At 44.9% G+C, this 15386-nt stretch overlaps 1 protein-coding gene across 2 annotated transcripts in view; it reads left to right on the plus strand.

The window, feature by feature from the left end:
• Positions 1–15386, plus strand: part of ITGA9 (integrin subunit alpha 9) — a 218425-nt gene that overhangs the window by 14156 nt on the left and 188883 nt on the right. For both annotated transcript variants that reach the window (XM_030498820.1, XM_030498830.1), the window contains exons 4-7: positions 1808–1931; positions 9642–9709; positions 11901–12030; positions 13744–13829. In XM_030498820.1, the coding sequence (XP_030354680.1) occupies positions 1808–1931; positions 9642–9709; positions 11901–12030; positions 13744–13829 (408 nt within the window). The remainder of the gene's footprint in view (positions 1–1807; positions 1932–9641; positions 9710–11900; positions 12031–13743; positions 13830–15386) is intronic.

Raw genomic sequence — 15386 nt, forward strand, 5'->3', positions numbered from 1 at the left:
CCCAAAGCTGCTCTTTGCAGGACTCCTCACATGCATTTGGCTGTTGAGCAGAGTGCCTTCAGAAGCATCCACCACAGTACAATGCAGGGCTTTCCATGGCCCCCAGAGTCCATCCATGACAGCCGTCTTCAGGAGATATTTACTTCTCCTTGAGAACTGGGAGTTAGTAAAGCCATAAATACCAAACTCCAAGTGCAGCACTGCTAACGGCAGAGCACAACTGGTTTTGCTGTTTCAGTTGAAGAAAAAGTATTACAATTTTATGTCTTTCTGGGGTTAAGTGTATGGGAAAGGGCCTGTGTTGACTGATGGATTGACTTTTGAGTGTCCCAGCAGTTGATATGCTTCCCAGGTCCTTTACTGGAGCATCTTTCCTATGGAGATGGACTGAGAGAGCTGGGGTTGTTCGGCACAGGGTGCCCAGAGAAGCTGTGGCTGCCCCATCCCTGGCAGTGTTCAAGGCCAGGTTGGACACAGGGGCTTGGAGCAACCTGCTCTAGTGGAAGGTGTCCCTGCCTGTGGCAGGGGGCTGGATCTGGATGATCTTTAAGGTCTCTTCCAGCCCAAACCAGTCTGTGATTCTGTACTACATAGCCGACACAACTGTGAATGTCTTATGGATATATTTTTTAATGATGTTGGGATGCTCCCATGGGCAGCTCTGAGGTCTTGAGGCACAAAAGTGGGGTAGCACAAAGGGAAGGAAGACAGTGTCTTGTATGGGGAGGATAGGCTCAAATGTGAGGATTGTGAACGGGGCTGATGCAAAGTTTCCAGGAAAGGTTGGAAGAATGCAGGAGACGTTATGTAGCATAGAGGCTGCTCTGTTTGCATGGGACCAAGCCTTAAATGATATAAGTTAACACATCTACACTGACTTCAGTGACTCCAGACTAGCTGGAGATACGGCCCGGCATGTGCTGAAGTTCAAAGCCTTTGCTGTTTCTCATTTTGTTTCCTTTAAATTCCAACAAACCTGTGAGCATCAGGCAACTTATGGTTTTTCTGGCAGCAACGCAGTGTTAATTGTTTGCAGCAAATGGGTTCTGGGAAGGTGTGAACCAGGCTCCACATTGCTTGTATGCGTGCCTGTGTCTGGAAGCTGTACTGAGCAAGTGTCTTGCTGAGACTGGTGTAGGTGTGGTTTTGGAGAGTGATCTTACTCTTTGCTATGAAGGGAAAGGCACCCTGATCCCTGCAGCTCACCTGTACCTTGACTGATGTTGCGACTCTTGTTGCTACAAAATCTCTGGTATTTTCACTTAAATTCATTACCAATAAGCAAGGCCCAGCTCTTCTGTCACCAGAAACATAGCTGCTTTTCCCAGCAAGACAAGCCTTTGACTCATGCATCCTCTGGTGTTATAACTTTCTAACATGGTCTTAGTGACTTGAGTCTTAACATCTGTTCTGATCCTCTTATTCTCAATGTCTTTATTCCTGTTTTACCCTGTTTTCTGGCTTGGCTGGGTTCTGTTAGTGCATCATGAGTTAGAAAAGCTTCACTCGCTGTGAGGATTCATACAGTGAGAGATCTTGAAATCCCTGGCATGGACGCTGTCTTGCTCTGAGACCTGTGGTTTTCCCAGTCACACACACATGAAAGCTGAGATCTGAGCTGACAGGTCAGGCAGTGTCATGAGCTGCAGAAGATAACAGTGAGGAGATGCTTTATCTTGGAAGAGTGGGATGTATGGAAAGGACAACAGGGTCAATGCTGAGAAGTCCTGTTCACACATGCTCTGTCTTGGTCTGAGGGCTCTCCTGTGACTCTGGGCCAATAACCAATGTGATATGATCTCTGCAGGCATGTGCACACCGCTGGAAGAACATCTACTATGAGACAGAGTACATCCTGCCTCATGGCTTCTGCAACATCATTCCCCCCAACCTGCAGCCCAACGGGAGGAGGCTCTTTCCCTGCTATGAAGGTAAGTAGTGTGGGAGCCAGGAATGGGGCTTACCTCTTGCCTCCCTTGCTGCTGTCTCATTTTACAGCTGCTGTGCTTTCCCTTTATTTCCAAAACCATCCACAATAACCCTCACTACTGATAACATTATTCATTTTTTGGTAACGTATGGCTGCCTTGTGGCACAGCTGGGGTAGTGGTGGGGTTTTGGATGAAGTTGGGTCCTGTGACTTACTGTGTGACTGTAAAGTCATGCACTTTACTAGAGGAATAATATGTTTCTGAGCTGTTTTTGACAGAGCAGCTCTCTCTTCCCTTACGTGAATGATCAGTAGATATTGATCTGAGTTGGCATCTCATGCTTTGCTATGGCACACAGTAAAAATCCTGAATTACGCTGCAGTCAGCAACCAATTTTCCCATCTTATGAAAACACTTTCAGTTTTGTGTTGTGATTTATCAGAGGACTAGAGGGGGAAATAAGGGCTGCTTAACATCTTGCTCACTTTGGGGAACTTCTGCAGCAGTTTATATTAAACTGCTGCTGTGTTTCAGGTGCCATAAAGTGTCTTGGTCCTTGTTTGGATCCTCTGAATGTCTGGGTTTGGGGTGCATGGAGAGGGAAGGCTCCAGCTCTGAGCAGGGGTGGCTGTGCCTGTGGGTTCTGCTCCAAATCCCAAGTGTCAGCGTCTTAATTTTCCAGCTCTCTGGTGCATGTGAGACTCTCGTATCGTGTTTCTTTTCCTAAAGACTTCAGAAGACAGCGTCTCCTCTGCCAAGAGCAATTAACTAAAGCAGGGGCATGAGCGTGTTGTCAGGAAGAAGAAAGGGTATCTCCTAAGATTTCTTGGCCTTCAGAGAAGCATCTGGGGGAAAGCACGGCCTTGATTTCTCCTGTGTCCTGGACATTGTCCTTGCCCTCGAGCCTGTAGGAGCCTGAGGAAGTGTGGTCGTTTGGAGGCCAAGACACAGCAGGGTTTGTTGTGAGCAAAACCTCTGATTTTATTTGTTTATTTATTCACTTTTATTAATTCCTCCAGCCACATCCCCATCTAAATTTGGCAGCAGCCAAGAGCAGGCTTGCTGTTGACATTAGTAAGTGGGAGAGGGGTAGGGATGTCCCAGCAAGTTTCTCTGCTGCTGGCTAGTGGTCACGTCCCAGTGACGAACTGGGTCTTTTCCATGCCCTCTTTTTCTCCTGAGGTGGCTCCTCCAGGCTTTACTCCAGGACCTGACTACCACAAACCCACACAGCTCCTGGAGATGGCACACAGCTTCAGGGCTGTGTGTTTCCCAGCCCTGACATTGGTCATTATTTGAAACGTAAGGGATTTTGTGTCTCATCTGCAGCAGAATACTTTATGGTCAACGCACACGCATGGGGATGCTGCTTGGGGCTCCCGCTGAGTCTGTGCCACTGCCCTTGCACCACCTTAAAAGCCTCTCGCCTGAAGCTGCGGCCGGGAGGTGGTTTCTGGAAGAGATGAACCGCTTGTGTTTTAGCGTGCGTCGTGTCTTCAGAGTAAAAGTGCTGCTAATCTGACAGGATATTTGCCAGGAATTGCTAGAAAATAGAAATGTGTGGGCCTAGTACACGCAGAGCAGCCAGTGGAAAGTTGGCAGGGCTGGTGCAGTGTGATGTTGGCTTAATTTCACTCCATGCTAGAGTGAAAATGGGAGGTTTGGGACTGATTTTCTGCCCCCCCCATCAGACATGAAATCATAAAGTATCACGAGGGATGGCTGCGTTTGTTTACTCCTGTGTTTCTTTTAGGTTTCAGTAATACAAGCTCAAAGAGAGAGAAAGCCGTGCTGTGTCATGCAAAGGGATTCGTTGTTTGAGGTTTGCTGTGGAATAAGATGGCAGTCATCCTTGTAACTGTTTTCCTTCACAGCTAAGGTGATAAGCCCTGTGAGAGGCTGGTGTGACTGCTGGTCCACATGGTCCACAGCCAGAGCTGGCTCTCCAAACTGGTGAAGGGTGCAGGCCAGTTGAGCGCACATCGGTCTTCATCCATCTCTGTGTATGTGTGTGCACCTTGGGATGAGTTATTCATTTGTATAACAGCAGTGTTCTGCCAGAAAGGGAGAGGAGTCTGACTTTGGGGCAGACATACTTAATGCATACAGTATGTTTTCTCTACGCATAAAGCAGGCTTAATAATTAAAAGACGAAGGAGGAAATGGAAATTTCCTGACTGGATGGTAGTGGTGCAACAACATAGTCTCAATCCATCTTATTCTTGTCCGGCTTCCCTGAAAGGGCTGACAGAAGTCTGGAAGCGGCTGAGAGCTAATGAGAACAGCAGCAAGCCTAATACTTTAACACAATCTCCCTGAGTAGGAACTAATCTGGTTTATATGAGCTGGATGACCTTTGTGGTATAGCTGGCATATGGAACCACAGTCTTCCAGGCAGTGCTTTCACTTGGTTATTTTTCCTGTAGTTTAAATGGCCTTCCAAAATAAAAGGGAGCTGCCTCTTCTTTCCCCTGATGTATTCAGTTTGCAAAGAAGGGTGGCTGCATCTGCTGTGAGAAACAGCCTAGCTGATGAGGAGAGCTGGGATTGTTTCCTGCTCCTTTGTGGCAGAAGTTGGTGGTGGAGGTGGGGAAGACTGATGGACCCTTTGGTTAGTAAATAAGGGGAACAGCACATGCTCACGTGCCTTGCCTCCAAAGGGACGAGCAAGTCTTCCCACAGCATCCAGACCACATTTGTTTTTCTGTGAGCCATCAGAACATCCCTGCTTTGTGGTGCAAACCCAATACCACAATGCTAGGTCAGAAAGATTACCACTGCTTCTTCCTAGAGCAGTAAAACACGGTAAGATAGGAAGGAAGAGGCTTCCAGTGCAAATGATAGTTTACTGTAACTGTCCACTTTGCTTCAAACTGTGAAAATGGTAGATGCAGGATTTTGTTGCACTCTGGAGCTTATGCTAGGTTATGGCATTGAAGTTTGCTTAGAGACTTTGAGAGGTTTACTTAGAGAAGTTGTTGAGGAGCATTTGCCTTGAGAATCATCACACATCACAGCTTATCCTTTTTGTTTTGTATATTGTTTTATCCAATTACTTCTTCCTGAGCTTTCCTTCTCTTATAACCCGAGATCATTGTGGCTACAAACCACTAACATCTTTTTCCTCTCTTTCTTGCTTTCTGTGTTTATTCATGGCACATCTTCAAAGTCACGGAGGCAGCCACCTCTTCCAGACTCAGCCTCACGTTACTGCTTTGCTATCAGCTGTTGCCGCAGCAGTTAGTTTAGTGGCTTGCGGTCTGTGTAATTGGGGGTGCGCAGCAGTCTGCAGGCAGATGAGGAAGAACAATAAAGGAGTGTAAAAACAAAGGCTCTGTTCATGACAGCGGTTATTGCCTGGAGCTATGCGGAAACCATGGATTCTACTGTATGCAGTTCCTAAATCTCATGCAAATGTTGCTAGTCAGGTGTGCAAAAGCTGTGAGCTGACACAGTAACTGCACAACGTCCTGTTGGTTGATCGTTGATGGATGGATTGTATGAGTGATGGGTGTCATTGCTGTGTGCCCAAGTGGAGGGGAAGTAGAAGCAATCTTGGTTTTCATGCCTTTTGGGCTCATCTGCTGCTTGGGAGAGGCAGACCAGCTCTACGGAGGAGGCAGAAGTCTGTGATGCTGGGATGTGACTGCCCACCATGGTGGCTGACCTGGGCTGTGACCATGGGTGCATGGGTGGAAAGGAGCCCTGCTTGGGCGAGGAGCAGGGGGTACGTTGCTGCAGGTGGGAGTTAGGTGGGCTGACAAGGAGGGGTGGTTTTGTGCTGAAAGGGTTATGCCGAAATCCAGGAGCCCTGTATCTGTCCGGACTGGGCTGCTGGCACCATGGGGAGGAATGTGTCTGTTTGTTTTCTCCCCCAAAATGTGGTGCTGATCTCTGCTCTGTGTCAGTGGAGCTTTAAATGCTCAAATAGCCTCAGCGTCTGGGGTGTTTGGGTCTCTGTGCTTCTGTTTTGTCTTGCAAAATGCCACTAAAGCTGTTTTCTCTCTCAGAGGTGTTAGGAAAAGAGGTTAAACAGTTTGCGTGATGTTCTCAGGCCCTATTATGATGGGATGGAGTCTTCATACTTGTAGGGAGGAAGGATGGTCATTGCTTTGCATTGTTGCTGTGTGTCACACTGAGCTACTGTCAAGAATCCATTTATTCTTCTTCTGCGAGCTGTTTATTTTTCATGAGAAGTATTGTCACATATTTATTCAAGTCAAAAAGTTTTGATGCCTTTTCTTCAGTTCAGAGAAGCATTGATTAGATCCAAACTCTGCATTTACTTGAAATGCCTCAATCCCATCTATCCGCTGTTACAGCCAAAGCATAACTAGTTAGTTAAGTGAAATGTAGGGCCATTAGTTTGAGCAGATAGGACTGGCAATAGAAGTGACTTAAAAAACACCAAACATCATATAAAGCCATGAACAATGTTTGTCATAGTAGGAGCTACAGTGGATGTGCCAACTCAGTTTATTGTACAATAACCATTTCAACCACCAAATCTTTCCCATTTCTTATGCATTGCAGTTAATAATTCGGTTCATTTAAAGAGTAATTGTTCTTCTCATTGGCCTGACAATGAAAACAAAAATGTGTGTGTTTCTGTTCTTTTCTAATACATATATTGCTGATGAAAATCAGCTGTGTTGTGTCCTCTGATGTCAGCACTTTTGTTTCAGGTTACTCGTAGATCCGAATTGGTCTCCCTGTTTTTTTGGTTTTTAAAGGAGACAAAATCTGTACTATAATAAAACATGCTGTGAATTCAATAACTTGATTGGAGAAATGGTCTAATTTTTGTGCATGTGTTGTTTTATCAGAAGAAAATCCTCTGTTTATCCTAAGAAACAAAGCAATTTTGCATGTTTGAACACACCCATAGATCCATCTACCACCCTTCGATGACTGCCTTGTTCCATTGCTGAAGCAGCTACCATTCCTTCTGCTCTCCTATGGCTTTGCATGCCCTTGGTTTTTCTTTGCATGCCCTTGGTTTTTCTTTGCATGCCCTTGGTTTTTCTTTGTAGCCAGATTCTGGGGTGAGCTTGGGTGAGCTGAATCACTTGCACCTGCAGGCCTGTGTGGATGGGGCCATCTCAGGTGGCTGGAGTTATGTGGGGAGATGGTTTGGAGACATTCATGCTGGGAAATCATAGAATCATAGAACAGTTTGGGTTGGAAGGGACCTTCAAAGCTCATCTAGTCCAACCCACCTGCAATGAGCAGGGACATCTTCAACTAGATCAGGTTGCTCAGAACCACATCCAGCCTGGCCTGGAATGTCTCCAGGGATGGTGCATCCACCACCTCTCTGGGCAACCTGGGCCAGTGTTTTACCACTCTTATTGTACAGAATTTTTTCCTCACATCCAGCCTGAATTTCCCCTCTTTTAGTTTAAAAGCTGCTGTCATATTTGACGCTTTTATGTGTTGCTGAATTGTGGAAAAAAAGTTCTGGAAGAAAGCCTGTTTGTAAAAGAAAGGAAAGAGAAATTTGAAAACAAGAAACAAGTTTTATTTGCCTCCCATCTCCTGCTGAGGCCTTCACGCAATTATGTCGTTACTCACCTGACCTAAATCTTTTGTTGTGCAAGTTAAATATCCTATGGGAATTTTCCTCTTTCATTATAAAGCAAATTGAGCTATCTGTTTTTTTGAAGGAGATACTTAAAGAAACCATGAGCCAAATGTAATACAATTTTACAGGGAAATACACCATTTTAAATCCATCAAATTGTCAGCAAGGCACAGTTGCAGTGGGTGGTTATGGACCTGACACAATGAGCCATCGAGGCTTGCTCTCCAAAGAAATGTTAGGTGTAAGAAGTCTTCCCTCCTCGTGTCCCTGGGGTGGCTTTTCAGGCTCCCTGATCATCAACCTGAGCCCCTTTAGTATATCCTGTGAAGAGGAATTTAAGAAGGAAGTCTCTAAAGCCTTGAGCTCTGTCATTACAAAAGCTTCCTGCCTATTTTAGTAGGTAATGCAGAAGGATACCTCCACGGGGCTAGTGGCATTTTGCTTTGAATTACACTAAGGACAAGAGGACGATTGTGAAGAGGCAAGGTCTGTCCACACTTCAGAACATCGTGTAATGCAAAATCCTTGGCTGGAAGTGAAAGCATGTGAAGGGGATGGATGTGAAAGTTGGTGCATTTCATCCTATGCAAGGGTGGGAATCCAGCTGTAGCGAAGGCAGTGCCTTCAGGATGTGCACAGCACTATTTTTCAGGAAGTGCCAGAGGGAGAAACCTCATCTCCTCAGCTCTCTGCATAAAAATGTTCATATCAATAAACAAATACTTTTTTCTCAAGCGAGGAGTGCCTGGCTCTGTGAGAGACTGTACATGGAGTGCTGGCAATTCAGAGCTCCAGCACTTTCTGAATAGCTGTGAGCAAATATAGGCTTCATTTCTCAGTGGAATTGTTGTCGTGCATTCCCACGAGGAATCTCAAGTGTGCTTCTGGCCCTCCTGGTCTCCTGGGCCAGACATCTGCTTTGGCAGGACCCTACCTCAGCCAAGGGCGTCAGGCATTTGGGCCGTAATTTGTGGATCAAGTCACTGTTCTGCGTGGTCCCTCCAATGAAACCTCTCCCTCTCCAACTGGTATGACCTCAGCAAATTCCTTAAAATCTGAGCATCTTTATGATAGTAGGAAGAGACTATATATAATATATAAAGGGGGAATGGGGTGTGTGTGTTTATGTGTATATGCAGATATGTAGCATACCTGTGCTAAGGCAGCAGTTTATAATTGATTCCTTTTGATCTTCAATAAAATAAAGTGCAACTCAAAAGGAACTTGCTTGACTCCAAAGAGGAAATTTGCTCGATTCCAAAGAGGTAATTTGCTCATTGATTTAATCAGACTTTTTTTAGCATTTAGCCATGAGTTAATGGTGCTTACTTAACAGAAAATAAATAAATAAAATTCACAATTACCAGGCTATATGGTGAATGTTTTTGGAGCCTGATTTACTGGAATATACAGGAAGTAGCAATATGCTGAAACTTGGCACTCATTAGTATGGTAAATACTTGGAAATAATGCTCTGGGGAAAAAAGAAACCTGTGAAGGTTCTGATCAGGCTCTAAGTTTCAAGTGCTCCTAAATGGAAAATGTTTGGATTAAAGCAGGGTGGAAAGTGATTCCCTCACCATATATTTCTATAGAAAATATTTTTTTCCTCTTCTGAAAAAATATAAAGTCAAAATTCCTCAGGTTTGATAGGGAAACAATTGGCACATCAAATACAGAAACAGCAACTATGCTGGTTGGGTCCTCTGTGAATTGGGAGCTCTGAGCAGATGGCCATGAAAAGCAGCAGACTCCAGCATCCCTCAGATAAGGCTGTTGTCTGGGTCAGTAGCACAGGCAAGTGCTTCCTCCCTTCCGAGCTGTGTTCATCTGGCTGCCAGAGGCACCTTTACTGGGGTGATGCTGCAGCTATCATGCTATTCTGATACCGCTTGTTTAGCATCTCCCTGTCTGTCCCCCCGGTTTCAGACCCCTTGCTTTACCCTTTTCTGTGGGTAAGGATGCTGCCATCGTGCACACTGGTGGCAGATCCGTTGATAAAACCCAGGAGCCCTGTGTGCTGGTGTCTCTCCAGGCTGTGCACATATCAATGCAGATGGCTTGGGTGGAGAATGTGTGCTGTGCTGGGGATGACCACAGTTTGTTTTCTTCCCTTCTTCATCCAGAGTACAAAAAGAAGTACGGGGAGGAGCACGGCTCGTGCCAAGCAGGGATTGCGGGCTTCTTCACCGAGGTGAGCAGGGGCAAATGCATGGAAGAGGTGGGTTTGGTGAGCAGCTCTCCTGCTGCATGGCCCAGGAGGGCAGCCCAAAGCATGGCTTGGACAGAGGGCAGAGCGCTGAGCATGGTCTCTTCCAGCCAGCAAACACCCTTCTGCATCATCCGGCCTCCTGGGTGCCTGCATCTTGCACCATGCCTGCCCAGTGGTTCGTACATAGGTCTATGAGTGACTCAAGGTCTGTGGACAAGAGTGAATGAATTGACTAAGAGAAATGTCCTCAGGGAATATTTTTATTGTGTACATCCCAAAGCTTGCATAGAGATATTTCTGTGCCTAATATTAACTCTTGAAGTGATGGTGTAAAACAGTTCTCCTTAAATGGCTTTGTTTATGTATGTGTGTATGTGGGTATATGTATCTATATATATATGATATGTATACATTCATAAGATAAACTTTTTTTTTCCACTTCTGCTTCAGTTCTTTATTGCAAAAAGATGGAGAAGAAATAAAATAGTATAATATATGCTCCAGAGCTGTTCTAGATAGTGGACCACAAACTACTGTCCAGAAAAGAATATCAGCAATGTTTTAGTTATGTCAAGGATGAATTTGTTCCCTTATGTATGTATTGATTGGTTTTTTGTAATGTTTTAAAGTTGAGGTCTTTGTGTTTTGTTACTGTCATGTCAAGTATATACTTAATCCTTATTATGTATGCACAGGTCTGCAGAATTCATTGTCCAGGCTGATATAAGTGTGCTCTCTGAAATAGCCGAAGTGATTTCGGAGTAAAAGGGGATGGCAGGCAATGTTGTCACAGTGGCACTGTCTGATAACTGAATATTGAGACAGCAGCAGCTGTTTCCTGGCTTGTCTGCTCTTTACAGCCTGTTTCTGTTCCCATGCTTTAAATCCTCCTTTGCTACCCTAGTTCAAAAGATATCTTTGAACTTTCAATGCTTCAACCTGATGGCAGCTCACTGAGCAGGAAATGCAGATAAATGGCTTTTTGGGTCAAACAGGCAAGCCCCTACCGTATATTCAGCACTGCTGATGGTAGTTGTTCCTGCTGGTAAATGATCCCTTGACCTTGAGGGCATGGTCCCTCCGAACTAAAAAAGCTGTTGCCAAGCACATTCTGCTCTTGGGTTGGGTTTTCAGCCCTGTCCCGTAGTCTTATTAGGAAAATCCCTCATTTAACATCTCCCCCCAGCTGGAACCGGCCATCCGAAGGGATCCCAGCCGTGGGAGCATTTTCCCACAAGGATGGAGTCTACTCATGGCTTTGCATTGAATGGAGATGTGAGGCAAAGCAGCTGTCCTCACATCTCCTCCAGGGATGGAGAACTTACCTAGGCTTAATGCTCTCTAGGCTTAATTTTGTCCCTTGCTGGATGTAATTAAAACCACATCCAGGAGTACGGTTTTCCTGCAAGGATTCTGGATGCTTTGGGGCAATGTTTTCTCAATCTCTCTTGCATGTAAATGTACCTTGAGTTTTGCTTCAAAAGCATTATCCATGAGCATCTCCGTTTGGATGCTGGATCAAGCTTTGCCAGAGTTCTAGTCTTTTGAAATCCTGAATCAGGCTGGGTGATCCTAATGAACTATAGCCAGGTTGTCTCTTGAAGAGCAGAGCATATCTAATGACAGAGCAAAGAAAAATGTGCCACTCATCATGTAACACACACCTCGTTCATAGAGTGCATGGCAGGTCTTTAGCTTCATAGTTGTAAAATCAAAATCCTTTGTGCTTTATCCTTCATGACTGGTTGGTGTAGCATGTCAGCCAGCATCAGGGCATGGTCTATAGCTGAACGGTGGCACTGGGTGGGCTGGAGAATGGTTGGGAAAGGCAGCAGGAGGAGAGAGATTTTTGAGAGGACTGTGTTATCAGGGATGAGTTTGATGTTTGATAAGGCTGAGGAAGGTCTTCTATTGAAGCGGCAGGACAGCTGAGCAAAAGTGGGCCATAAAAGGGGAGACCATGTGTCTCTAGGGTGTGTTCAGTGACCTCCGTGTTTGGGAAGGATACACACAGAAGGGAGATTGTTATAGGTGGTCCTACAATTGGTGTTTTAAGTTAATATCCCATCCCTTCTCCACTACTGTGTAAAACATGAATTTTTGTCCAGTTTTGACTGTTAATTATTTACTTCCCTATCCTTTCCCCGACACCCTTCTGTTTTTCCTCTTGTAGGAGCTGGTCATCATGGGTGCACCGGGATCTTATTATTGGACAGGAACTGTCAAAGTACTGAATCTCACTGACAACACATATTACAAGCTAAATGATGATGCCATGATAGGCAGGCGGTACACGTACCTCGGTAAGCAGTTCTCTGGTGCTCACTGTGAGAATGGATCAGTCCAACAACAGATTTCAAGGCTTTGATGCTATAGAGTTGATACTAAAAGTGCATTTCAACTGACAAGCAGGTTGAATGGTAGTAGGCCTCCTACATTCCTGCCTTTGCCCTGTGATGGACGAATTATTTGTCAGTGGTTAGGCTGTGTCTGCTTACATCAGTCTTTAAAATGGGTACAACACACAGTTACAGAATGTATATTGCAGATACAAATTTATTTCAACAAAAATAACACACAGAAGTGAGTCATTGGCAACAGAAGATTGTGAAAAGATTTGCTATAGGTTTGAGTACATCTTTAACTCACTTGGTTTTACTTGCTCTAAAGTCAGCTGATGTCCTAAAATACTTCATTTAAAGGCTTCCACTTAGTCCCCAGTGCCTCAGACTGTTGAGACCTAGAAGGCATTTCCAACAGTCAGTAGTATGATATTGTTTGACTAAAGACTCACTCTGACCTCTCATTTTCCCATTAACCTTTAGTCTTTAATAAAATACCACTTGGAAGATACTGTTTGGTGATAGCGAATGAGGAGTGTATATATACATATTTGAGGACATAAATAGGTTTTGCCACTGATAGACCTGAATTATAGTGTTTACCATGTAGACAAGAACCTCATAATTTACAGGAGATGAGCAAGGCAAATACAAGACAGCCTTAAAAGGAAAGCACTCTACCCATCTTTTGTTATTATATATCATTTTGATATATCAAATGAGACTGAATCTTTGATCTCCTTCTTTCAAATACACTCTCTTTTTCTTTGATCTATCCTCCCATTTTTCTTCTTGCCTAAACAAAAATCTCTTTAAGCCATTAACATCCCTGACCTCTTTGCCTACTGTCCTCCACTTTCCTCCCCCGACCAAAAAGACATGTAATTTTCCAAGCCTTCCTGGGCAGTGATTTTAGCCAAAGGAGGACACCTCTGTCTGGTCGATGTGGGACTGTTGCTCTTTGATGTGATACTTTCTCTGCAGTGATGTGGTTTATTTGCTGTGTTTGTCTGTGCTGATTCCTGTTCTATTGCTTCGTTTTCTGGACTCGCAGTTACCAAACTGTTCCCTGTACCTGCTTCGTGTGTCTCTCACCCAGCTCCATACACCCCTTTCTTCACTCAGCTTTCAGAAGGGTACTGGGTGGTGTACTGTCACTTCATACAACTACCTGAAAGGAGGATGGAGCCAGGAGGCAGCTGGTCTCTTCTCCCAAGTAACAAGTGGTAGGATGAGAGGAAACAGCTTCAAGCTGCACCAGGGGAGATTTAGACTGGAGATTAGTAAAAATTTTTTTACCGGGAGGGTTATCAAGCACTGGAAAAGGCTGCCCAGGGCAGTGCTGGAGTCACCATCCCTGGAAGTGTTCACAAACCATGTAGACAAGGCCCTCAGTGACGTGGGTTAGTGGTGGCCTTGGCAGTGCTGGGAGAACAGTTGGACTTAATGATCTTAAAGGTCTTTTCCAACCTACTTGGTTCTATGATTCTCACCACTGTGAGCTTTTGAGCAGAATATTGGCACATCCTGAGCAGAACGTTGTTGAAAGCTAACTGTGTGCAGCCCAGGAGGAGCAGCGATCCATCTGGCTGACCTGTTTGTCAGGCTCTTCCCTTTCATGGTTATTTACTTATTTATCTTGTCCCTCCTTTCCCACCCCGTCTCCTCTCTCAGGATATGCAGTGACAGCAGGTCATTTCTCCCAGCCGACTGCTACGGACGTTGTAGGAGGAGCTCCCCAGGATGGAGGCATCGGAAAGGTGCGGCTTTTTCTCAAACAATAACGTGGTCGGATGCAATGGGGCAAAACCAGCAGTTTTGATACAGTTCCCACATACCTGAGAAGCCAAGAGATTTTTGCATACACGGTAGTTTTGGAGCACTGAGCAGCAGAGAGGTGAGGTGTTTGATGAAGTCATCAACCCTCTCTTCCCTCTCTCTCCCACCCAATCCTTACAGTAGTTACTTTTAACAAGACACAGGCAACATTGCTTTCACACTGCTTTTGTTTAGGATTTGTAACATATAGGTATCACTTAAACCTTGCCTGGAAATGAAGAAAACTTGGAATAAAGAGTTTGTCTTCTGCTTGTTTTCTTCATACATCTGACTATTTCAGTATTTACTTCAGGATAGCATCTCTAGTAGCATTAAAAGCCATTTACCAGGTGATCTTTTGTCCCTCTTAAAACTTCATAATAAATTGAAGTTTAGTGGACTAGAATCTGGGTTTCTGCCAGCTGTACTTTGAAATCTTGATCATAGTCTCTTGAGAAGGGAAAAAAAACCCCTCATGGTTTTCCTGTAGGCAGATACATGTTTGATGTCCCAAAGATGTAAGCAAGTGAATGGCTAGATGGAAATGGCTGGTGAGTTAGGTGTGCCTGGTGTTCCTGTGATGAGTACTAGCTGTTATTGGGGGAGCCAGTTGAGGGTGAGTGCCGTGACCCCTATACACCTGTGAAACAAAGATGGGACGAGGGAGGAAAGAGGTATAAATGATCTGCTTTTGTCTCTCTTTCTTCAAAATCCAAACCTTTGGGGACCTGCTGTCACCATGTGCTTGAGCAGAGATGTCCTGCAGCCCCCTTCTATCTTTGTCCCTCTGGCTCTTTTCTAGAGGGACATGAATTGGTGTGGAGTGTCTGCACTACCATGAGGAGTGAGAGGTCTCCACTACCATGAACACTATCCCTTGGTTTAGGTGGGTTATTTTTAGTAGTAACCATGCCCCAGAAGGTAGTAGCACAAGTGGAGAAAACAGAATAAAAGCAGACGATGAACTTGGTACATTATCTGACCTGGCATGACTAGGATATATGAGATATAGTAGCAGCGCAGTTGCTACTGAGTGGACATGTACATGGGAAAGACATAGTTTCCTTGTCCCAGGTGCTCTGTTACAGCTGCTCCAGTGCACCTTCCTTACACCCTGTTTTCCTGGTGGAACAGATATAATTTTTGTACAAGGAGGAAGAAAGAACCAGCTGCTAATGTGAGATCCATGAGAAAGCAGCTGGTCCTGCAGTTTAAAAGACTGCTGCTCTAGTTGCAAAAGCTCCTGTTATCCTCCCTTGGCATGGCATGTGGGTAGCAGGAATGCATGGCAAAGGGACGGTAAGAGGTGTTGAGTACAGGACATTATGCTGGGCAGTCCTGTTGTGCTTTCCTCACTCTCTAAAAAGCTAATCCTTTCCACTTCCCTGATTGATAGAAAGTGATTAGCATTGTCACACCCTTTTCACTGAAAGTAAAGCCAAGATTCTTAGTGAGACTGAGTCATTTCTCCGAAGTAACCAAGAGTGTCATTGGTTAAG

Source organism: Strigops habroptila, chromosome 1 (genome assembly GCF_004027225.2).
Source record: "Strigops habroptila isolate Jane chromosome 1, bStrHab1.2.pri, whole genome shotgun sequence".
Classification (NCBI taxonomy): Eukaryota; Metazoa; Chordata; class Aves; order Psittaciformes; family Psittacidae; genus Strigops; species Strigops habroptila.